General features: G+C 34.6%; 1 protein-coding gene across 3 annotated transcripts in view; it reads right to left on the reverse strand.

Annotated features, from left to right (window-relative positions):
- Window positions 1–25,929, reverse strand: part of A26c3 (ANKRD26-like family C, member 3) — a 179,194-nt gene that overhangs the window by 138,042 nt on the left and 15,223 nt on the right. For 2 of the 3 annotated variants that reach the window (NM_001378593.1, XM_006500082.3), the window contains exons 9-17: window positions 23,096–23,192; window positions 15,664–15,692; window positions 15,499–15,571; window positions 11,900–11,967; window positions 9,613–9,682; window positions 5,872–5,900; window positions 5,708–5,780; window positions 5,001–5,068; window positions 1,893–1,974 (exon numbers count right to left, since the gene is read on the reverse strand). In NM_001378593.1, the coding sequence (NP_001365522.1) occupies window positions 1,893–1,974; window positions 5,001–5,068; window positions 5,708–5,780; window positions 5,872–5,900; window positions 9,613–9,682; window positions 11,900–11,967; window positions 15,499–15,571; window positions 15,664–15,692; window positions 23,096–23,192 (589 nt within the window). Of the gene's footprint in view, window positions 1–1,892; window positions 1,975–4,802; window positions 5,069–5,707; window positions 5,781–5,871; window positions 5,901–9,612; window positions 9,683–11,899; window positions 11,968–15,498; window positions 15,572–15,663; window positions 15,693–23,095; window positions 23,193–25,929 lie in introns of those variants that run through there. The other variant, NM_026248.3, reaches the window with a different exon arrangement.

Below are 25,929 nucleotides of genomic sequence, written 5' to 3' on the forward strand. Positions count from 1 at the left end.
TTGGATATGGTTCCTCAATAAAAACATAACATAACAAAACAAAACAAAAGAATGAACTGTTCTTTTCTACAAGAGTACATTATTTGTATATATGAGTACTCAAAAAATGTCCACTAAACCACTATGCTCTTTCTTTCCTTTTCTCTCTCAAAACCTTTCCATAAAGTCATCATTACTCTCTTTGAAAGTCATGACTCCCTTGTCATTGTTTTCTATGCATGTATATATATATACATATATGCACACACATATTTGAATATATATATATATATATGTGTATATATATATATATATTCAATGCTGAACATTTAGTATTGGAAAACCAATTAATGTTCTCTATCCCGAAGATTATTATTTTTCCTGTTTTTAAGTATTGCTTCAAAGTAGTCTTTGTGTAAGGTTGAAGACTTGTAGACATTTTCTTGTCCACTTTGGTACATATATTGATGCTGGCCTTGGTCAGCTTTTGTCAGGCAGTTATGTTTTTGAGATTTTATGGGTGTAGCTTTTGTCAATCCTGGACACACAATCTCATGTCATACTCCCTCATCCTTGGGCTCCTATGAATTTTCTCACTCATCTCTAAACTGTAGTAGTGCTCAGGTTATTTATAGATAAATCATTTTTATGCAAATGCTGGATTATCTAACCTTAATTTGTTGCAGGGTTTTGCTTCATATCCTTCACACTTCTATAACTAGCTTTTTATTTTTTACTATAAGAATACACATTATTTCAAAATATTCTATTGATATATTTTATTGTGAGTTTCTATTTTTTTTTATTTTGTTTCAGGAAAATGTAACCACATTTCACCCCCTGTATGACAGCAGTACTGAGTAATCATAAAGTAAGCACTGGGGAACTATATAGAATTGGCTCACCAGTATTCTAAGAGGAAGAGAGCAATAAATTTCTGTTTGGCCTTTTTTTTTTCACCATTCCTCTGCAAATGTTCATCAAAACAAAATCAAATGGTCATTTTTTTTGTCTTAGTTTCTCTTCAAATATCTTCCAGAGGTGACATATTAATTTTCTAACAGTATGTCTACCTTTTGCCAATCAGAAAGTGGATGGCAGCTCAGCAGCATGTGAACCTCCAGAGAGTTTACAAGTGAAGACTCCTAGAGCTATGCAAACAAATGGCACATATGGAATGTGGTCTCCAAAGGGTGACTGATCAAACTTTGCAAATATCTTGTCACTACAGAATTTTCTTACAAAGGTTTTTACCTTAATTTACCTTTTCTGAATGAATACTATCATTACTATCTTCCATCTCATTCAAACTAAGATTTCATAAACAATCTCACACTTTGTAGTATAGTCTGAGTTTCTTAGACTTTTATAACTTATCAGATGTTCATGTGCAGTGCCTGATTTACATTTATTTCCTGTCTGCACTCATTATGCTCTTGCTTTCATTATTCCTCATCATCTGTTTTCTTTCTTTCTTTCTTTCTTTCTTTCTTTCTTTCTTTCTTTCTTTCTTTCTTTTCTTTTCTTTTCTTTTTTTTTTTTTTTTGAGACAGGGTTTCTCTGTATAGCCCTGGCTGTCCTGGAACTCACTTTGTCAACTAGGCTGGCCTCGAACTCAGAAATTTGCCTGCCTCTGCCTCCCGACTGCTGGGATTAAAGGCGTAGTGCCACCACTGCCCGGCTCATCATCTGGCATTTTTGATTAAATTCTTGATTCAAGGCACAGATTCTTTAATAACTCCATCAAAATATTTTGTTGTTGAAACCCGTTAACTCCCTGAAATCATTTGTATTTAACATCTTTCTTATTATATATTTCACAGGTGAGATTATTTACTTAGTATTATAGCTTATTATTCAATTTTAAACAAAGTCACTATTATATAACTTTTAAAAAACAATGTTATCCCTACCTTTCATTTGTCTCTCTAAATTATTTTCTGGTTCTTCATTTGCTGCTTCAGAAAAATGGCTATCATCTATTTGTGGAAGATACTTAGAAACACACAATTAAAGTCAATACCAAGCAATGAGCTACATAAATATTTTATAATTAATCTTAAGAGTATCTGAATTTCTAATTTTAAAATGAATTACACTGTAACGTTAACATTGGAGGTATAATTGACTAGAAAATATTTAAATGCAGGTGGAAGACATGCTTTCTAGATCAGTTCTATCCTCTTCATCAACATAAGGCCATTGGATATATCAACTGATCTGGAAGGCCATAGAAAACATCAAAATATACACAAGCAGAGAATTCTAAATATTTAAGTAAGAGTAATTCTGAATAACTAACTGTTTTGTTTTTTTTAAAGTAGCCTTTTAAATATACATTGCCATAAAATTTCACTACAAATTGGTAAAAGTCAACACTTAACACAAAGATAGGATCTAGTAGCAGAAATTGCTTGAGACAAAATAAACAAAATTGATATGGTGTTAAGAATTCATATTGTGTTATCTGGAGAAAGACCACAAGTAAAAGCTCTTCCATATAGGCAAACAAAGTTTTTAAAACCTTAAAAGGCAGGAGAGTAGTTTCAGTAACTAAGACCCCTTCCTGCCTTTTCAGAAGACTCTAGGTCAGTTCCCAGTACACATATCAGGTAGCTTATAACCAAATGTACTTATAGCTCCAGAGGATCCAAAACACATCTGCCTTTCCAGGCTCTGCACAAAGACACATCTAAACAAGATCTATGTACATGAAAAGGCCTACTAGTTTTAAAAAGATGTTTAAATAAATGGAGAGAGAGAACATTTTATTTTAATAAATGGGATGAAAATACTTGATATGATATGCAACCCTTTTTTGTAATGAAGAAAGTACTACAAAAGAGACTAGCAATGTTTAGTAGAAGAGAAGATGCATTTCTTTATTGTCTCTCTGAACTATGCCAGACATTTATAGGTATATTTTCTTGCCAATAATATGAGAACAAAAGAGGGACAGATGATGCTTACTCTTCTCTTTAGTTGCTAGTCATCTGAGTATGTAAAGAACCAAATGAAGAGCACATATGGTAAACTTTTGTCTCTGTTCAGATGCTGCCGATCTCATCCTGAATGTCTTCATTGCTCTATCCTTATGACTAGCTATCTTATCTGTATGTAAACCCAATGCCCACCCTGAGTAGCATCATGACTTTAACAGCCCAGTTCAGCTTACACTGATTATCTACAGCTTACTATCAATTGTTTGTATAGAGTTGTGTTTTGCTACTGAGTTTTCTGTACTTTTAGTGTTACAATGGCCTTTAACTGAAATACTCAGTTTCTGTTAAGCACACTGCTTATCCTAATGACAAAATTTCCAATGTTAAAATATTTAGAGTGCTTTCCCAACTCACAAATACCAATTAAAGTGTTTATTCTGAATTACAAATAGAATATATATTCATTATTTGCATCTATATGGGTTGTCTTCACTAAATCCAGACTTAATAGATTTAAAATAATGTGATGAGACTATATTTTGCTTTGCCTCGTTCAAATGAAGATAAGTAGGGTTGTTGTTTTAATATCACTTTTCTCTTTGAAATCAGGAGCTCAGCTCCCTTTCTCACTTTCCATTCTTCATTCTTTGCTTATAGTCTCTGAGCTTGTACTGATGATGTTCACTCTGGTTTTACACTCCCCAGTCATTCTCCCCTGAAGACATACTCACAGACAATTCCAAACAAATATCCACAAAAGGATCCCAAATCCATTAGAGTGGACAATAATAACAACCATAGCTTTTCAGGGCCCTCAAACACAAAAGGCCAACTGTGGAAAGAAGGCTGTCCCTAAGGGATATTGATTCTCACATTGTGTAACCACATTTTTTTAAATGACTGAGAGTCACAGTCCTTTAAGATGCACCAGAAAGGCAAGATACTCTGCTAGATGCAACAGTGACACTTGTAGACTGAGAGTAACCAATCCCCCATCTACTTGGAATTAAGGCCTGCTCAATAGAAGGGAATCCATGTTATGGTATTATAAACTTATCCAACTATTAGTGGCTGGTGAGGCCACAGAAATAAAGAAAACACCTACTAGAACCACTCTTCTGAAAGAGCATTCTATCTAACTGCATACTAGTGTTTGTCCTGATACCCGCAGATAGATGTAGCTCCCACCCTCATCAAAGAAGCTTCTTTTTGCAGCAGATAGAGGTGATTACAGAAAACTAGAACTCGTCAAATTTTAGAGAACAACTGTTGATTGGGTTCTCAAACCAAATTACTACATAGGGCACAAACCTGTAAATTTAATGCCTAGGGAACATTGTGGAAGACAAGGTGGAAATATTATAGGAGGCAGAGGACCAGGATATATGCTGCAACATATAATATCTTCTAAAAGAAAAATGAAAAGTGAAAACCTGAAGAGGACAGGAAGTAGAGACAAGAAAAAGGTGTTGCTCTAGGATGAATTAGAAAAGAATGAGATAAATATGATCAAAATGTTTTGTATGAAATTTACAGAGAATTAAGAAATACTATGTTATTCAAAATAATAAATAAACATATAAATAAAGTTGTAATCAGGTAGTGTAGACATAATTGTTATTTAGTACTATGTAAGGATTATCCTTTTATTATTCAAGTGCTAAATGCTGTGCCCCCATATCTGGTTGCAGTCTTTATTCTGAGAATTTACTGTCTCAATACTGTGAAAACATTGTTTCAGAATTATTCCCTGAGTGGTCAATGATAAGATGATCAGTCAGTGATTGAGCAGGGAAGATAATATGTCTTGATTTCCTCCCAGTCAATGGAGGGCAGTAGCCAGATTAGCATAGAGGATTAAAATTGATACTGCTCACTTGTAGTGCCTTAAATCTGTTTAATAAGTAAAATATTTCTGTCACAATTGTTTGGGAACTAGCTTGGTTACAACAAGCCTGAAACATTTATAAATCACTACTAACAAAGTAACCTAAAATATATTTAATTATAGCCTTTTCTATACAATTGAAAACCAACCAAAAAGCAGTATTGAAAAAAACAACTGAAATATCTTTATACCAGTAGTTGTTTATCTTCACTGTCACATGACACAGTTTCTTCCAGAGATTCAATTTCCAAATCTGATTCTGTAGGTAAATATACTTATTTAGTTAAATTATGAAAAACTTAAACATAAATATAATATTCAGTCAAAACATATACATATATAAACTCATTGATGAGAAACATATTTTTCCATCAATTTCAATATAAATCATATTTAAAAAACACAACTACATGTCAAAATAAAGTTAATATTTATACCAAAAAAAACACTGGAAAATATATAATGATTGCTTATTTTATTTTATTTTAGGGAAAGAATCTTGCTTTATTAATTAGCTAATCAATAATTCTTGAGAAAATCTAAACTCCACCTGGAGATCCCAACGTATGTGAGATTATAGAAGTTACTGTGACTCTCAGATCACACACAGAGCTTTTAAAAAAGTGTCTTAAAAGTATCGCCAGTTGCCTCTGTAAATCCTTAGAGAGATGACACATGTATTTATGACACAGTAACTAGAAGCATTGATGCTAAAGTTTACATAAAATCTTTATCATGTTCTCTTTGTCTCTTCTGGAGAATTTACACAACAACATTAGCCTTTCCCTTATTTATTTTGTGACACTATCACTACTGGATGGACAAAAAGACCGTGAATTAGGGAAGAATGAAGACAACTAGATCTCTTTATTCAAATGGCTTATACTATTAGATGTACCTATTATGAAATGAGCTGATTCCGCCATTTTTCCTGCTTTACTGCGGGTAGGTATTTTCCCCTCAGTGGGAGACTGGATTGATTTAAAAACAGGATATTAAAAATTTTGTATACTTTAAACAATACATAATTGAAATTAAAGATAAAAATATAGAAGTAATTACCTTCAAGTTAGGATACATGCAGTCTTGAACTAAAAAGCAAAAAAAGAATAAGATTAGTACATTGTAAACAATGTGTATCATATATTCATAGTAAGGTAAGATGAAATCTAATTTTTGTTTGAAACTTTGAAAATCATAGCTTTACACTAAAGTTAAGTATGTATACTAAAGAAATGAACTTTTAACTATTTTACTCTTCACTGTTAATTTATATATGGCATATAACATTGCTATAAAGGATTTTTAAGAAATGAATTTCAACTTCTAAATATTAAGCAAAATAAGACATAAAATGGATTTCATGTGTTTTATCACATGTGTCAAGTAATGGTTGAGTCTGTTTATTAAGGATATGAAAGCATAGTTAAGGCTATCATAGGGGCTATAATGAGTAACAATAGAAGGAATAAGGCCAAGTTAGAGTTTAATGGAGTTTAAATATAAATAAAGTGTAGTGTTTATGTATGATTAAATGTTATCATTTTGTAAACTAATGAAAACTTTTAAAATTTGAAAAAATATTCCTTCTTTGATTTTTACCTCTCATTAAATAGCAATTCCCTTTCCAGTACAATTATGACTTTTGAGTTAGAGTGGAAAGCAAATGACTGTAGCTGCCCCAAGTTGTCTTAGAATTCTTCCACATACCACTAAGCCTTGGACCAAATGGAGTTAGTTTTATTTGGGCAAAAAACACACTGAGTTCCACCCAACTATTTTTTTCTCCAGTATATTTCATTATTACCTACCTAGAGTTGGGGGTTTTGTTTCATTTTATTTTGTTTTGTTTTCTGTAGTCTAGCCATTCCCTCTTCCTTTCAGAACTAATCTACGCTTCTTTGGTATTCATACTTTTAAAAATTCTTCTTTGTGATTATAGCCACTTTGGATTTCCCCTGTAGAGCACTATTATCATAGAATTATTATTTCTGTTTCTTCCTCACTTTGCTTCCAATAGGTTTAATATATCACTTTGTGCAAGCAGAGTTTCATTTTAAAGGCACATATGTCTTAAAGTGCATATAAAATATCTCACTAAAAATCAATAAACACAACTTCAAAACAAAAGTAAAAGATAACTGGTCTCAAATATAGTCCTAGAAGGAAACTGTTTAATCCTTTAAAAGTAGCATTTCGTGGTTCATTTACACCATTCAGCTATGAATAAACAAGCACATCATGAATTGTACAGGTAAATGAATGGAACTGGAGAATATTATCTTGAGTGAAGTAACCCAGACCCAAAATGACATGCATCTCATTTAAAAGGGGGAATAAAATAGTCACAAGGGGCAGAAGGAGGGACAGAACTGGGTGGGAGAGGGAATAGGGAGGGGACTGGGGTGATCTGAATTAGATGTGTGAAGGGACAGCAGAGATGACCAGAGAGCCAGGAAAGTGAATGGGTATCTGTGGCTGGCATGGGTGGGAGTAGAGGACATATCTAGGATGTGCCAGAGACCTGGTCTGGGGCACCCAAGAGTTCATGGGGGTGATTTTACCTGAGACTTATAGCAGTAGAGAAATGGAATATGAAGAGGCTACCTCCTGTAGCCAGGTAGGACCCCAGTGGAGAAATAAGGACACCAACCCACCCACAAAACTTTCAGCCTAAAATTTGTCCTGTCTACAAAAAATTCAGAAGGACAAAGAAGGAGCAGAGATGGAAGGAATAGCCAACCAATAACTGGCTCAACTTGAAACCCATCCCATAGGCAAGCACCAATCCCTGACACTATTAATGATACTGTTATGCTTGCAGCAAAGAACCTAACATGACTATTCTCTGAGAGGCTCTGCCCAGCATCTGACAGTGGCAGATACCCGTAGGCAAACTTTGGACAGAGGTCAGGAACTCTTATGGAACTGTTGTGGGAAAAATAGAAGGCCCTGACAGGGATAGGAATTCTACACGAAGACTAACAGACTCAACTAACCTTGACACTTAGTGGTTCAGAAACTGAACCACCAACCAACGAACACTCACTGGCTGAAACTAGACCTCTCCCCATGCTCGTACATACACAGCAGATATACATCTCAGTGTACACGTGTTTTCCCCAGAAACGCAGCAACTGGAGCAAGGGTTGTCTCTAGAGCTATTGCCTGTTCCCCTGGCTGGACTGCCTTGTCTGGCTTAAGTGAGAGAAAATGCGCCTACCCAGGCTGAGACTTGATGAGATGCCTGGGAAGAAGCACCCTCTCAAAGGAAAAGGGAGAGAGAATAGGAGGAGGTGCTCTGTTTTGGGGGACTGGGAAGAGGCAGCATTTGGAATGCAGATTAATTAATTAATTAATTAAGAAATAACATACAAGAAGGAAGATCAAAGTGTGGATGCTTAGAGGGGGGTAACAAAATACTCACGGGAGCAAATACAGAGACAAAGTGTGAAGCAGGGACTGAAGGAAAGGCCATCCAGAGACTGCCCTACCTGGGGATCCATCCCATATACAGTCACAAAATGCAGACACTATTGTGGATGCCAAGAAGTGCTTGGTAACAGGCGCCTCATATAACTGTCTTGTGAAAGACTCTGCCTGAGCCTGACAAATACAGAGGTGGATGCTTTTAGCCAACCATTGAACTGATTACAGGGTCCTCAATAGAGGAGTTATAGAAAGGACTGAAGGAGATGAAAGGATTTGCAACCCCATAAGAAAAATAACAATATCAACCAACCACACCCCCAGAGCTCCCAGGAACTAAGCCATTAACCAGAGTATGTATGGAGGAACCCATGTCTCCAGCAGCTTATGTAGCAGAGAAGGACCCTTTTGGGCATCAATGGGAGGAGAGGCCCTTGGTTCTGGGAAGGCTGGGAGGCTGGAGTGAGTGCATGGGTTTGGGCACACGCTCATAGAAGCAGGAGGAGGAAGAGGGAATGGGATGGGGTTTCTTGCGGGGGGGGGTCAGGAAAGGGGATAACATTTGAACAAAAAAAAAGAAAAAAAGAGAGAAAATAGCATACACCTATAGAACCTTCCAAATGAATTCTCTGAAGTCTTCTAATCATGAATGTCTTTCAAGCTTCCTAGTGAATACCTCTTTTCTATTTGTATTAAATATTCATTCTTCATAAAATTCTATTGAATATATATATCCTTGTGTGTTTCTGCTTTCATTATTTATGAACTTTTATGACTTCAATATTACCTATTTAAGGATCATAAAGTTAAAAGTGTGAAACCATAAATATATTCATACTTGATAATACATGACTTCATTTATCTTTGGTTCATAGAAACAAAGAGTTCCTTAATGAAGGAGTTAATGCCTTCCAAAAGTGATAAAACATAAGGAATTTTGTTGTAGTTCTTAGAACATGTATGAACTAAATGCACATTTTATTTTCATGCAAACTTATATCACCATGCCATGCTTAATTGAAGTACAATTAAATATTTTGCCATTTCTTATGATCATCTGCCTTATTTCCATGCATTTCATATTTAAATAGTATCTTTCTTATTCTTCTTCCCACATTCATTATTTTATTTACATGTTACCATTCCTCTGTATTAAAATTTATTTTGCAATGTTGCTCATAATGCAAGCCATTTTAAAAAATGTAACAGTCTGATGTACTGCAGAAACTATTGTTGAGCATATTTCTTACTACATATACAGTGAATAATCTCTCTTGGTTAATGATGCTTCTTAATCACTTTTTAAAATATCATTATCCCATTTTATGGGGAATATATATATATATATATATATATATATACTTTCATTCCTACCTGTAGTTTTTCTATTTGTATCATTTTGACACCATTTGGGTGTTGTTCCAGAAAAATGTCCATCATCACTCTGTGGAAGATAATCAAGGATAACTTTGTTAAAACTGCGTAGGGGATTGGGGGAGTGGGTATGGGGGACCTTTGGGATAGCATTGAAAATGTAAACGAGGAAAATACCTAATTTTAAAACAAAAAGATGTGCTAAAAAAAAACTGGTATCATCTAAGAGTTTCATAAATAACTTTCTTTACAATATTCCTAAAATTCAAATTTCCAAAGCATTTATAATGGTATATTAATAGAAATATGTTGAAGGAAAATATTTCCAAAACGAAATGTTTATGACTTTTTGGATCAATATGCTTTTTACTGTCATAAGGCCGATGAGTCTGGAATCTGCTCTGGGAAGGAAGGAGAAAAAACATTGATACACACACTACTGCACTCCTGAGTATTTCATGCAGAGGTGAATCAGAATACCTACATCCACTTTTCATTCTACCAAATGCTCTCTTGACAAATAGAATTTCACATATATAATACAGCATTTAACATTTGCTTGTTATTCGATGTCAGAAGTCATGAGGCAAAAAACATGCATACAGTATTGAGAGAATTAACACTCTTTAATACAAACAAGAAGTCAATATGGACAGCAAACAAGTCTTTGAAACTTCTAAAATTATTTACATTAAGTGTTTATTAGTAGAAAATTATTAAATATTTGGGTGAATATTATATTTTTATATTGTCTTTAAAAATATAAATGAATTTTAATATGCAGGTATGTATATCATTTCTGATGAAGAACGACATTCTGCAAGCATAAGAAGCTCTAGTAAGAAGAGAATCATATATATGATTCCTGATCAAAAATTTAAAATATGCCAAGCACTTATTGGAATGTTGACTATAAATTAAAATGACAAGATGCAGTATAGATACTGATGCTTATTCTTTCCCCTGCCCACTCTGGTCATCTCAGAATATAAAGACTCAGGTGACAAAGACCTATGACCCACTGTTGTCACTGTTCATATTTCCCTCTGTGATAGTCCAGTAAATAACACATTGTTATCTTCTAGCTCCTAATCTGATCCATTTTTATAATCATGTTTTTAAAAACTACAGAACTCAGCATGCACTCACAGTCTCATCCTGACCACAGACTTCTTCAATATTACCTGCATTAGAAATGTCTATTTTTTCATATAAACCACCTCTTCTAAGTTTTGTTTTCTACGTGGACTTTCCTTCTTTCTTTGTAACATGTCCTCTCATCTGGCATGCTCAATGTTTAACTATAAAGTACATTATAAATCTTGATTTAAAAAACTCTCAAAAGTGAAAATATTGGCAAAAAATCTTGAAATTCATCTACAAATTACAATATTGATTCCAAACATGTCCATTAGAAATCTTTTGTAAACAAAACTCTGTATGATTTTATCATCTACATGAACTATTTGTACTATGTCCTGGATCAACACAACTCTAAAGTTCACTGAAAAGACTAAACAGCCTTTCTCAGAATTTCTGTTTTGCCTCTTTCCAGTGGAAAGTGAGTTGCTACTGTTTTAATTGTTTTTGTCATTGGAAAGCTAATGCTTAGCTTGCTTTCTATCTTTGCCTTCATGAGGGAAAGTGGCAGTCCCTGGGCTGGTGCTCATGATGTTCACACTGGTTCTACACTACAGAGTCAATCCTCCCAGAAAACACCTTCTCAGACAAGTCAAACTTAAGTCTGCAAAGGGATTCCAAATCCCATAAAGTTGATAGCTGTTGAAGCCACTCAACCATCAAAAGCCCTAGTGTGGGAAGAGGAATGGGAGGCACTGGGATTGATCATGTATTACAATTCTGCCTAAAATAGAGAGAGAATAGACAATAGATAACAAGCAATAAATAAAATTTAACATTGATGTTCATAATACGTTATCACACCCTTGAAATGTGAGAGAAGAGCAGGCATCTAACATGAGCCAAATAAAGTTCCCTTGTTAACAATTGCAGCCATTTAGTCATTAAGAAGAAATGTGATCATCTTTTCAATTTACAAGAATGATATACAAGAAATAGCACAGACTATATTTGGAACATATTTTTATCAAAATCTAAAGATAACAATTGAATATATACTAGTGTATATTTTAAGACGATTGTATGTTTTATAATTACTGAAAAATTTAAACATTTAAAACTACGACTAGTACCCTAAAATGTAACTTTTTTAATGCTATATAATTAAACAAAAGTAAACAGAAACAAACGAGAAATATCTTCATACCATTGACTGTTTGTCTTCATTGTCATATGAAAATGTTTCCACCAGTGACTCAATTTCTAAGTCTGATTCTGTAGGTAAATATATTCAGTTAACTTGTGAAGAACGATTATATTTTAAAACTGGTCTTTTATAGCAACATATAAGTATATACAGTTACTAATAATGTTTTTTTCTATTTTATTATATCTTTTCTTTATTTACATTTAAATGTACCATTAATGTTTTTAAATTAACAGTTTCAATTAATTATAAAATTGAGCTGGTTGTTTATACTCTTAAAGATATTTCTAATTGACTAGCTAGTCAAAAGTTCACTTAAAAAATCAGTAGATGGCAACATGTTCAAGGTACACAAGCATTGAAAAGATCCATCTATAATCACACCCTCTATATATAAATTAACATACCTTCAGAACAAATCATACTTCATAACAGTGAATTGTTTCAGACTGTAGAATAACTTATTTCATAATACATTTTAAACTACTTGTTTACCTATTTCTTTACAAAAACAGTTCATAACTTAATCGGTTTTGGGGTAATCGGCCTGTTTCTCACTCTTTAAAGGTTTATGTATACTGTCATAAAAGTTTCGAGTTTCAAGACTCAGCTTTACATTTGGAGCTGAGACGAAAGGATGGATCATCTAGAGACTGCCATATCTGGGGATCCATCCCATAATCAGCTTCCAAACGCTGACAACATTGCATACACTAGCAAGATTTTGCTGAAAGGACCCAGATATAGCTGTCTCTTGTGAGACTATACCGGGGCCCAGCAAACACAGAAGTGGATGCTCACAGTCAGTTATTGGATGGATCACAGGGCCCCCAATGGAGGAGCTAGAGAAAGTACCCAAGGAGCTAAAGGGATTTGTAACCCTATAGGTGGAACAACAATATGAACTACCCAGTACCCCCCAGAGCTCGTGTCTCTAGCTGCATATGTATCAGAAGATGGCCTTGTTGGCCATCAGTGGAAAGAGAGGCCCATTGGTCGTGCAAACTTTATATGCCTCAGTACAGGGGAACGCCAGGGCCAAGAAGTGGGAGTTGGTGGGGAGGGGAGTGGGGGGGGCAGGGTATGGGGGACTTTTGGGATAGCATTGGAAATGTAAATGAAATAAATACCTAAAAAATACATATGAATTGAGCATAGAAAATGTTAAAGTTAAATAAAATTCTTGTAATAGATTGTTAGGATGTATATTATGCATTTATCTATTGTTTGAGAGTTATACTGTATATTATAGAATATTTGAATATCATCTTATAAGAAAAATGTAATTTTCTAACAAAAATATGTAACTATTGTGACTTTTCCGTTAAAGCAAACCAAAATAATAATAAAAAAGGGTTCTGTGATTCTAGCTCTCTCTACCAAGTAAACAAGTCTTGTTTGTCTGTCATATGTCTTACTACTCTACTGACTTTTCTTCCTTCCTAGAATTTTATCATTTTTACGTGTTTCTACCTCTCACTTGTATACTAAAGATTATCTTCTATGTGTTATTGATTTTTATTAAATTATTTTATTTAGTTTCATTTCAAATGTTGCCCCCCTTTCCTGGTCTTCCCTCCCCAAGTTCTTCACTTCATCCCCGCTCCCCTTTACTTATACTGTAGAAACTTTATGTTATCTTTTTACAGGTAGCTTTTCTTGATTTTACTTAATATTTCCTTGTAGCTGAACCTAAATGTTTTGATGTTAGATGCCACAATGTAAAGGAAACATTAGGGGTGGCTAATAATAGTCAATGTCTTATTTGTCCATAAGTGATGAACTTAAGCAGAGAAAGGAATGATGGGATGAGAATAGAAAATGTGATCAGAAGTGGGAGAGGCAGTGTGGTTGTGTCTGGCCCTGTTATGAGGAGACCTTGCCATGGAATTAATAGTGTCAGGCAAAAGCCAGCAGCAGGAAGAAGGACGAGAAGAACATTAGTCTAGAATCAGACTATAAAGCCTCTTATGGAGCTTTGGGTCACTTTCACCTAGGAGTTACAAACCATCATTCAGATTCATGTTTGCAGTGGAAACAGATCACTCATAAAGTACTCTCACCTGGAAATGAAGCTCCTGGAATAGAAGCATGTGTAGTAGAATGAGAAATATATAATTCAGGTCTGCATAGCAGAATTACAACTCATAATAGTTAAATTCTTGATTTTCATCAGTTTTTTTCTTTTCTTTTTTTTTTTTGTCTTTCACTATTATTTTATTGGATGTTTTCTTTATTTACAATTCAAATATCATCCCCTCTCCAGGTCTTTCCTTCTGAAACCCTCTATCTCATCTCCCTCCCCCTGCCTTTATGAGAGTAGTCCCTGACCCACCTACCCACTCCTGCCTTCCTGCTCTGGCATTCCCCTACACTGGGACAATGAACACCCCCAGGACCAAGGGCCTCTCCTCCCATTGATGACCAACAAGGCTATCCTCTGCCACATATATGGCTAGAACCATGGGCCCCGCATGTGTACTCTTTGGCTGGTGGTTCAGTCCCTGTGAGCTCCAGGGCTTCTGGCCTATTGACACTGTTGCTACCTCCACAGGGCTGCAAAGCCCCTCAGCTCCTTCAGTCCCTTCTTCAACTCATCCATCAGGGACCTTGTGCTCAATCCAAAGGTTGGCTGCAAGCATATGCCTCTGTATTTGCCAGGCTCTAGCAGAACCTCTCAGGAGACAGCCAGATCAGGCTCCCAACAGCAAGTACTTCTGGCATCCTCAATAGTGTCTGGGTTTAGCAACTTTATATGGGCAGTCTCTGGATGGCCTTTCCTTCAATCTCGGCTCCACGTTTGTCTCCATATTTCTTCTCATGAGTATTTTGTTTCCCTTTCTAAGGAAGCACTGAAGGATCCACACTTTAGTCTTCCTTCTTCTTGAGCTTCATATAATCTTCAAATTGTATCTCAGGTATTCTGAGCTTTTGGGCTAATATCCACTTATCAGTGAGTGCATACCATGTTGTTTTTGTTTTTGTTTTTGTTTTTGTTTTTGTTTTTGTTTTGTGACTGGGTTAATTCACTCAGGATGTTATTTTCTAACTCCATCCATTTGCCTAAGAATTTCATGATGTCATTTTTTTTAATAACTGAGTATTTCATTGAATAAATGTATCACATTTTCTCTATCCATTTCTCTATTGAGGAACATCTGGGCTGTTTCCAGATTCTGGCTATTATAAATATGGCTGCTATGAACAAAATGGAGCATGTGTCCTTATTACATGTTGGAGCATGTGGCATTAATGAGAGGGGAGGCCTTTGGTTCTGTGGAGGCTTGATATCCCAGAGAAGGGTGATGCTAGATAGGTGAGGCAGGAGAGGGTGACTGGGTAGAGGTGCACCCTCATAGAGGTAAGAGTGGAGAAGGGGGATGGGATTGGGGGTTTTGTGAAGGGGTAACTGGGAAGGGGGATATCAATGTAAATCAATAAAATGATTACTAAATAAATAAAAGTACAGAATTAAAAGTTTAAGCACTACACCTCAAATGTTTGTCATGTAATATACACCTTTAAGTTAGGGTAGAATGCAAACATTTCAAACATTTTAATGGACTTTTATTCAAAATTTTTTCTACTATAATACTTACCTTTTATGAAATGATGTGATTCTGTCATTGTTCCTACTTCATTCAGATTGGGCACTTTCCCTTTAGTGGAAGACTGGATTGATTTAAACACAGGGTATGTAATTTTTTTTTTAAACTTCAGATGACAAATGACTAATAATTACAGGAATAAACAGGAGTAATTACCTTCAAGGTAGGATTCGTCCAAACTTGAACTTAAAATCAAAAGGAAATATAATCAATGTGTTATAAACACATCATCAATCATATATCTGTACTAATAAAAATAGATAAAAATAAGCTCTCATTTCTGACTTTGGTTTCAAATATTCAGAGATAATTTCCCTGTTTTAGAGAACCGTATGACAGAACATAGTAATGGAAATATGTACATAAAAATCAAAATATTTTCTAAAAATCTTAACTTATGCATGTAATAGATTATGTCTTTGATGAGATGGACTTGGTATATCATATTATGAAGTGGCAGAGCAGCTGAGACTGGATCCTTCCTGACTCCATCTGCACCCAGGAAGTGGGGCTCTTCTGAAACCCTCTGTACACAGTTCCTGCTAGGGGAGAGCTTGTCTCCAGGGAGTGCTCTGACCTCCAGACTCAGAGATGAAATCGCCATTTTTTTCTCCAGTGACTGTCTAAGGTGGGAACAGCCAGGTGCTCACAGGCCACAGAAGTGGCAGTGCAGCTGGGACTGGGTCCTTCCTGCCTCCATCTGCACTCAGGAGGTAGGTTGTTCCACAGCCCTATGTGCACTGGTCTTATAAGGAAAGAGCTGGACTCCCAGGAGTGTTGAAACAGGCTTACAGGCCCTCAGGAGGGACAACCTCAAGCCAGAGACAGCAAGAGCAACTAACAGAAGAGATTATCAGATGGCAAAAGGCAAGTGTAAGAACCTTACCAACAGAAACCAAGGCTACATGGCATCATCATAACCAAGATCTTCTACAACAGCAAGTCATGGATACCCCAACACACCAGAAAAACAAGATTTGGATTTAAAATCACATCGCATGATGCTAATAGAGTAGTTTAAGAAGGACGTAAATAATTCCTTTAAAGAAATACAGGAGAACACAGGAGAACAGGTAGAATATCTTAAAGAGGAAACACAAAAATACCTTAAAGAATTAGAGGAGATCACAGCCTAACAGGTGAAGGAATTGAACAAAATCATCCAGGATCTAACAATGGAAGTAGAAACAATAGAGAAATCAAAAAGGGAGACAACTCTGGAGACAGAAAACCTAGAAAATAGGTCAGGAGTTATAGATGCAAGCATCACCAACAGAATACAAGAGATGGAAGAGAGAATCTCAGGTGCAGAAGATTCCATAGAAAACATTGACACAACAATCGAAGAAAATGAAAATGCAAAAAGCTCCTAACCCAAAACATCCAGAAAATCCAGGACACAATAAAAAGACCAAACCTAAGGATAATAGGTATAGAAGAGATTGAAGATTTCCAATTTAAAGGGCTCATAAATATCTTCAACAGAATTATGGAAGAAAACTTCCCTAACCTAAAGAAAGAGTTGCCAATGAACATACAATAAGCCTACAAAACTCCAAATAGTTTGGATCAGAAAAGAAATTCTTCTCATCACATAATAATCAAAACACCAAATGTACAAAACAAAGAAAGAATATTAAAAGCAGTAAGGGAAAAAGGTCAAATAACATATAAAGGCAGACAAATTTGAATTATACCAGACTTCTCTCCAGAGTCTATGAAAGCCAGAGGATTCTGGGCAGATGACACACAGACCCTAAGAGAACACAAATGCCAGCACAGGCTACTATACCCAACAAAACTCTCAATTACCATAGATGGAGAAACCAAGTTATTCTATGACAAAACCAAAATTTACACAATATCTTTCCACGAATCCAGCCCTCCAAAGGATAATAAAGGAGAACTCCAACACAAGGAGGGAAACAATGCCCTAGGAAAAGCAAGAAAGTAACCTTCAACAAACCTAAAAGAAGACAGCTGCAAGAGCAGAATTCTAAATCTAACAACAATAATAACAGGAAGAAACAATTACTTTTCCTTAGTATCTCTTAATATCAATGGACTCAATTCCCCAATAAAAAGAAATGGACTGCTGGGCGTGGTGGCTCATGCCTTTATCCCAGCACTTCAGAGGCAGAGGCAGGCGGATTTCTGAGTTCGAGGCCAGCCTGGTCTACAGAGTGAGTTCCAGGACAGCCAGGGCTACAGAGAAACCCTGTCTTGGAAAAAAAAAAAAAAGATATAGACTAACAGGCTGTAACAGGTTGGATACGTAAAAAGGACCCAGCATTTTGCTGCATACAGGAAACCTACCTCAGGGACAAAGACAGACACTACCTCAGAGTAAAAGGCTGGAAAACAATTTTCCAAGCAAAGGGTCCCAAGAAACAAGCCATTCTGATATCGAATAAAATCGACTTTCAACCTAAAGTTATCAAAAAGAATAAGGAGAGACACTTCATACTCATCAAAGGCAAAGGACAAAGAAAAAAGACAAAAAGGGGAGTTTAAAAGGAGTAATATGAACTGAGTACAGTATTCATGCATGAAAGTATCTTGCTAAAATCCCATTATTCGCTATCCAAATACTTACAACTTTACATCCTGATTAGTGGATTATTTCCACCCTGAATTACCAGTTATTGATAAAACTTAGAATAATTTCAGCTTTAGCCTATCTGTGTTTCCTCCATGGTGCTGTAAGCATGTCCCAAATTAAATTACTAAAGTAAACTCATTATTTCTCTTGACCTTATTTTGCCATATTATGACTGACAACCCAAAAGATTCTTCTCTGCATTTCAAGGTTGTGGTCCTGGAATTCAAGTGTTAATAATTGTGTTACATGTTGCCTCCAGAAGAAATGGTTGATATGTCTCCTAGAAACATAGTTTGGGGAGGCATATTGGAGCAAAGTACACAATAATTAAAAGGGTGTAGCAAGAAAGACCAAATGTATATAATATAGTAGATGTATTTGAAAATATAGATATTTGAAGAGGACATTTGCTGGTAGGACCCAAAGTAAATTGCAAAGAAAGAGAATAGAGAGCCCATATAAGGAAAAGTGCACATATAAGTTTATCTCCAGCATCTATGTAAAGCCTGGTTTGGCAGTGTGTATCTGTAATACCAGGACACCTACTATAAAATGGCAATTGAAAACAGCAGACTCCAAGTTCATGGGCCAGTTAGCCTGGCATACAGAGTGGTGAACAAGATACCCTGCTTCAAGGAAGGTAGAAGGCAAAAAAAAAAAATAAAACTGAGGTTATCTTGTGGCCTAATATGTGCACCATAGCACTATTATTTCCATATTCACATATAGTAAACATTACACATACACACACACACACACACACACACACACACACACACACACACATTTATATGTGTTTACATTTTATGCACACAAAAACCTGGAACTTTTGGACACTGGCGTTGTAAATAACCTCTCCATTTGAAATTGAGATTAATCACCATGGCAATAAGTATGGTATGAGTGTGAATACCACAGGTACATATGATAAGAGATTATTTTAACAGCAAACTAGAAAATATATAAAATGAACTGGAAGTCAGTGAATGTTACTATGAGTACAGCATGTATGCAAATGAGTTACTCCTATGTGAAAAATGTAAATCATTTTCAATTACTTGAAATATTTAAGTACTTTATTTCTATTACAACTGGGCTCTGCCATTCTGATATTAACTATTATTTAAAATTAATTGAAAATTAAATCATTTCTCTCTCTCTCCCTCTCTCTCTCTCTCTCTCTCTTTCTGTGTGTGTGTGTGTGTGTGTGTGTGTGTGTGTGTGTGTGTGTGTGTGTGTGTGAGATCTTGTGTGAGGTGGTGCATGCATGCCAGGTGGTCTCAGGAATTCTATCTACCCTCACCCAGTACTGGGCTTACTAGCATGAAGCATGACATTCGGGTTTTTATATAGGATATGTATTCAATTTCATCTCCCCGTGTTTCCATAAAAACACTTTGCTGACTGAGCTCTGAACTCAGCACTGTTAGTTTTCTTTCTCTGAACCTTTCTCTCCCATAGTATCCTATGTTGAGGTAACTAATTTTGAATTTCCAGTGTACTCTGTTTCTAGTATATACCAGACTCATCAGTTGTTAATTTTCTTGTAGGAAATACAAAGATCATATTTGAGGCCTTGAAATTCAAACACAAAGCAAATTTATGTAAGTCAATGAATAACTATATATGTAAAAATCATAATTAGAAAGAAAGCGATAAAAATGAAAAATAAGATACTAAAAACAACTGAGCATGTGAATTTATATTTATAGCCTTGAATATTCATTCCCAAAAATAATACACATTTTATAGGAATTCAAATCTGACAAATTAAGAAAAGTAGTGGAAACATAGTTTTTAATTTTGTATTTTATGATTTCTTTCTACAGACCTCATAGATTCAGAGCTGTAACCAAATTAGAATATAAATTAGAGTGCAAATAAGCTGCAGATAATCATGAATGTGGTCCAACTTGATTTCATGGGTATGTTCTATCTTCACTGCAGAAGAAACTACCCTATAAATGGGACTAAAGGAAAACTCTGCTCTCTCAGAAACACTTGCTCCAGGCCCTACCATAGCTGAGGACATGGGTAGATAGCTCTGCCATTGCCATTCCAAGTCAACACAGGAAATCTTAAGAAATATTGGGATTCACAACAAGACATTTTAGGGTGCAGACATAAAAGGACCCACAGGTGGCTTAAAATTTAGAATTTTAAACACCTGCTCATTTCCTTCATTTTCGTTCTGTTCTACATGTAGCTTTTCACCTTTCTCCTCCTCTTCAGTGCTCTCCTAACATTCCTTAACTGTGAAAATACTCACAGGACACTCATACACCTAGTACTAACCACAATTGAAAATATTTTCTTTTAACTTCCTATAACAAAAAGAAAGTCCTACAGCCATTTAATATACTGTGTGATTCAAGAAACATTACGTGGATAATTTTAATGGCAAGAAAATAATTTCTTTCCCCTTGTTACATTTTATCTCAGTATTTGTGATGTGTATTAATATATGAGTTGTCTATGCATGGTATAGGCATATGTGTCAATGCAGTTGCATGCCTGTGTAAGCACAAATAGGCCAGAAGAGGACAACAGGAAATCTTGACTATACTACCTACCTACCTACCTACCTACCTACCTACCTACCTACCTACCTACCTATTTTATTCCCATAAGACAAGAACTATCAGAGTTTGGAGCTGGACAAGTAGTCAGAATATCTCAGTGATGCCTATGACACTTTCTCCAAAGTGCTGAGTTACTGATACACACAAGGAATGCACAACTGTTTATGTGACTCTAGTTATCTGAACATAAGTCTTCATGCTTTCACAGCAAACACTGTTTCCTTTTCAAAGAATCAACTCCCCAGCCTTCTGTCCTGCTTTTGCTCTTTAGTTTTAATTTTTAATTAAAATATTACTTCATTTTCTCCTTCCATTCCTTCCCACAAGCCCCTCCCATGTACTGTAACTTAGCTCTTTTAACATTCTATCGCCACTTTATTTTAATTGTTACACAGAAATGCTTATATGTGTGCATACACATGCCTAAATATCTAAATAAATCCTGATCCATGTGTTTAGTGTTCTTCTGTCCTATTTTAGATATACATCTCACTAAATGGGTTTATATAATTAGATCTCTCTTCTCTTGAGTTAAACCTGTATGGTTACTTCTTTGGCCTGTAACCATGAATAAATGTATGGTCAGAGAAATATTTCCTATAGCAATGTTCTTTTGCATATACATGAAAGCCTATTACCATGGCTATGTTCTTTAGTTTAGACATCTTATATTATTTTGATCCACGAGTGTGAATCTATGTATTATACATAGATTAAAGTGAAATCATCTTTCAGTGGTGAAATAAATTATTAAAAATTGTAAACTGATTATTCACTTTAATATACAGGGAATGAGGAGAGTATGAGATCCATTCTATATTTACTATAATCCACATTTCACTATTCAAAGAATAAACTCTAATGTGTTTTATTTCTGATAGTGTATTGTTTTTGGTTCATTATGTTCATTCTCAAAGCACATTCACTAAACATCCACATTATTCAGTATCTACTCACTCAAGTTAAAATTGATAGTTTCCTTAAATAACTTTCACCATCTACTTTAAAACAATGTTGCATATTTCTATTTCTTTGATGCTTGAAATTATTAAGAGAACTAGTAGGCTACACTTTACCTGTTATATCAGCTTTTCTTGGGTCCAACAACCCTTGCAGGAGTTGTGATCTAGTCTTTGTTCTCAGTGAAGATGTATAAAGCCACCCAAAGATTGTGTCTGACAAGATTTTCCAATCAACTTTACTCTTTTTCCTTGTTAAGATTCTAATTTTCAAACTATTCTCTTAATATGTAGCTTCTCTTTCCATTTTTATTATTTTATAGGATTTTATGGCCACTTCCATCATTTCAATTCAGTGGTATTATATAATCATCTAAATGTTAAAATCTTAGGCCCAAACACATATGACAGTTTAGACCTTGTTTTCAGTAAGTACCCCTTCACAAGAGAGATTTTTATAACAGATAGATTATATATTAAATATGTATTATCAATACATATGTAATGTATAACATTTAATATTTAGTATATAATATGTAATACATGATATGTTAGTTATAAGATAAAACACACAACATACAATATATGATATATAAAACACAATATAAAATAAAATGACTAATATATAATATATGAATACTATAAATATTATATATAGAATACAGATATCAGCATTTAATTTTAACAAAACAATTTGACATAATTGATATAAGACTACAAAAATTTAGCATCACTTTATATATAATTCAGGTATACAAATCCAGTAGAACTATTTAGACAAACATAAATCACTTATCAAGAAACTGCTGTGGACTTATCAACTTAGGTACTCATGTGTAGGATGACAGTTCATGGAAATATTTCAGTTTGAACATAAATGCAGATTATTATTATTATTATTATTATTACTGCATTTTGCCTTATAACACATTACTTAAATTTTTAGTAGGCAGTTTTAGGAGACATATAAACCTAAATTGCAATTCAATGCAATGAACTTTTGAAGCATGATTGTCAAAGTTTATAAATGTTTTCTACTCTGTAGAATAAAATCTTTATCTATTTTCTTTCTTCCCTTGTTTATTTTATTTTATTTATTATTTTTCTATTTATTATTATTATTATTATTATTATTATTGTTGTTGTTGTTGTTATTCCCCTGTTTTCTTTTTCTTTATATTACTCATTTCTTTCTTATTTCCCCAGAGTCCTTGCATATTCAAACATCATGAACTGGTAACAATAATTACATTCTTTAAGTGACATTTCTTAGTTTTACCTGTTGTTAAAAATCAATTGATGAGAGGTAAAATTGGAGGCATTTTACTTCCATTATTTCTTTGTTATTCATTAAAAGAACAATTCTTTGGTTATTATATTTTATCAGTATTGACAGTATAAATAAACATTCAGTCTCTTAACATTTAACAGAATATAGTTCTTACCATCTGCTGCTTTTTTTGTTTCACTTTTGTCTCCTTCCTCTCCAGCCCCATGTATATTATTAGGACACGTACCAAGAACATACTTAGAAATATCCAGCTAAAATTAATATCAAAAATGAAGTAATTAATGTTTTCTGAATTATTTTAAGATATGTGAATTTCCCATTTTAAAGAAACTATTTATAAAACAAGAGTGTCCCTAAAAATACAATTATTTCAGCAGCAAACCTTGTACATGTTGACTAGATTTAGTCTATTTTTCACCACTATGTAAAACAAACAAGAATGTTTACAAGAGACATGTTCACAGACAATATCCTTACTTGTACATATTTTATAAAATAATTTACCCTACCTGACTTCAAGCTATAGTACAGAGCAACAGTGATAAAAAAAAAAAAAAAAACAGTGTGGTACGGAGACAGGTTCATCAATGGAATAGAATTGAAGACCCAGTAATAAAGCCACACCCATATGAACACTTGATCTTTGAAAAAGATACACAATAGAGAAAAGAAAGGATCTTCCATAAGTGATGCTGGTATAACTGGCAATCTGTATGTAAAAATGGAAATAGATGCATATTTGTTACCTTACACAAAGCTCAAGTACAAGTGGATCAAGAACCTCAACATAAAACCAGATACACTGAATCTAATAGAAGAGAAAGTGGGAAAAAGCATCAGACTCATTGGCACAGGGGAAATTTTCTAGACAGAACTTCAATGGCTCAGGCTCTAAGATAAAGAATTGATAAATGGGACTTCATGAAACTGGAAAGCTTCTGTAAGGCAAAGGACAGTCAAATAGGACAAACTGACAACCTACAGATTAGGAAAAAAATCTTCCCTAAGCCCACATCCGATAGAAGGCTAATATCCAAAATATTTAAAGAACTAAAGAAGCTAACCAATAGAAAAACCAAAAAAGCACAATTGAAAAATGGGGTAGAAAACTAAACAAAATTCATAATAGAGGAATCTTGAAGGGATGAGAAGCACTTAAAGAAATTGCCAAAGTCCTTAGTGCTCAAGGAAATGCAAATTAAAACAACCTTGAGATTCCACCTTACACCAATCTGAATAGCTAAAATCAAAAACTCAGTTGACAGCACATGCTGGCTGGGATGTGGAGAAACAGGAACACTTCTCCATTGCTGATTGAATTGCAAACTGATACAACCACTCTGAAAAATCAATCTGGTGATTCCTCAGAAAACTGGAAATAGATCTACTTGAAGATTCAGCTATACCACTCTTGGGCATATATCCAAAAGACACCCTACCATGTCACAGGGGCACATGTTCCACTATGTTTATAGTTTCCTTAATTGTGATAGCCAGAAGCTAGAAACTACCCAGATGTCCCACAACAGAAAAATGGATACAGAAAACATGGTTCATTTACACAATGGTGTACTATTCAACTATTAAAATTGATGAATTCATGAAATTCTTAGGCAAATGGATGGAACTAGAAAATATCATCCTGAGTGAAATATCTTAGGCCCAAAAGTACATGCATGGTATGTACTCACTAATAAATGGATATTAGCCAAAAAAAAAAAAAAGGTACAGATTACTCAGGAAACAACCCACAGGATTCAAGGTTAACAAGTCCAAGGATCCAAGTGAAGAGGCCTCAATCCCACTTGGGATAGATAAGAAAGCAGTCATCAGGGCAGACGAGAGAGGGAGGGACGTGGATGGGGAACATGATCAGGTATTGGGAGACAGGGAAACAGGACGGAAGCCCTGAGAGCCAGCAGAAAGAACTGAAACAGGCAACCTCGAGAGGTAGGAGGTGGGGGACCAACTACTAGAATGGAACTTGGAACATGATGTGCATACAATATGTGTATATGAAAATTTATAAAATAAATTAAAAATATTTAAGTTTTAAACTTGCTTTAGGGCATGCTAAATAAAGAGGACCACTTCACTCCTAGAACTGAAGGATGATTTGCACAATGTAAAAAGTTTGCATCCTCAAATAAAAGTTTCCACTTCTAGAAGAGAAACTTTATGTGGTTATATATTAGGTCATTATAACTACTAGTATTATGTAAGAAAGAAATTTAAGATCTCATTTCAAAGTTCATTCAGCATTTCTATCAACGTATAAACAGCATAATAATTCATTTTTCTAAATATGCCATATAAAATGTTATTTCATGTTTGAAGAAGATAATCTATTATGAAAGTATGAAGCTATCACTACCCTCCCAGATGATTTTTAAAGAAATCCTTTTTAAATGTAGGTGAAATATATTTAAATCTGTATCTAGTATCCACATTAGGAAAGAAAAGTATGGTTAAAATCTTGGTCAGCTTTTTCTAAAAGTTTTAACAAGAAAACAGATGATGGGAAATTGATGTGTACTAGAAAGCAACTCTGAATGTTGGGGTTGGCCCTGCTGCTGTGAAGTAAGGCAATTTCAACCCAGATTCAAGGTCTACCCTTAAAACGAGACAGGAAGTACAAACTGGGTTCAAGGTCTACCCCTAAAAGGAAACAAGAAATGACAAAATTAATGCCTTCTGCTACTACACAAGAATATGAATGCTAAAGTAGATAGCCTGACACAAATGATGTGAGATATCATCTTCTGAAGATATTTTTAAAAGTAGATATCCATCTTCCATAAATATTTTTGTATCCTCTGTTGAGAATATTTTCTCCATTGTGATTCTGTGATGAATATAATATGAGAATGAGTAATGAATCACAATGAGTGGCATTTATCCATATATCATTGATTATATTTGAAAACTACTTTGCTATGGAAATTCTCTTTGTAATAAAATTATTGTAAACAATATATTTCACTCAAA

The sequence above is a fragment of the Mus musculus genome, chromosome 2 (genome assembly GCF_000001635.26).
Source record: "Mus musculus strain C57BL/6J chromosome 2, GRCm38.p6 C57BL/6J".
Classification (NCBI taxonomy): Eukaryota; Metazoa; Chordata; class Mammalia; order Rodentia; family Muridae; genus Mus; species Mus musculus.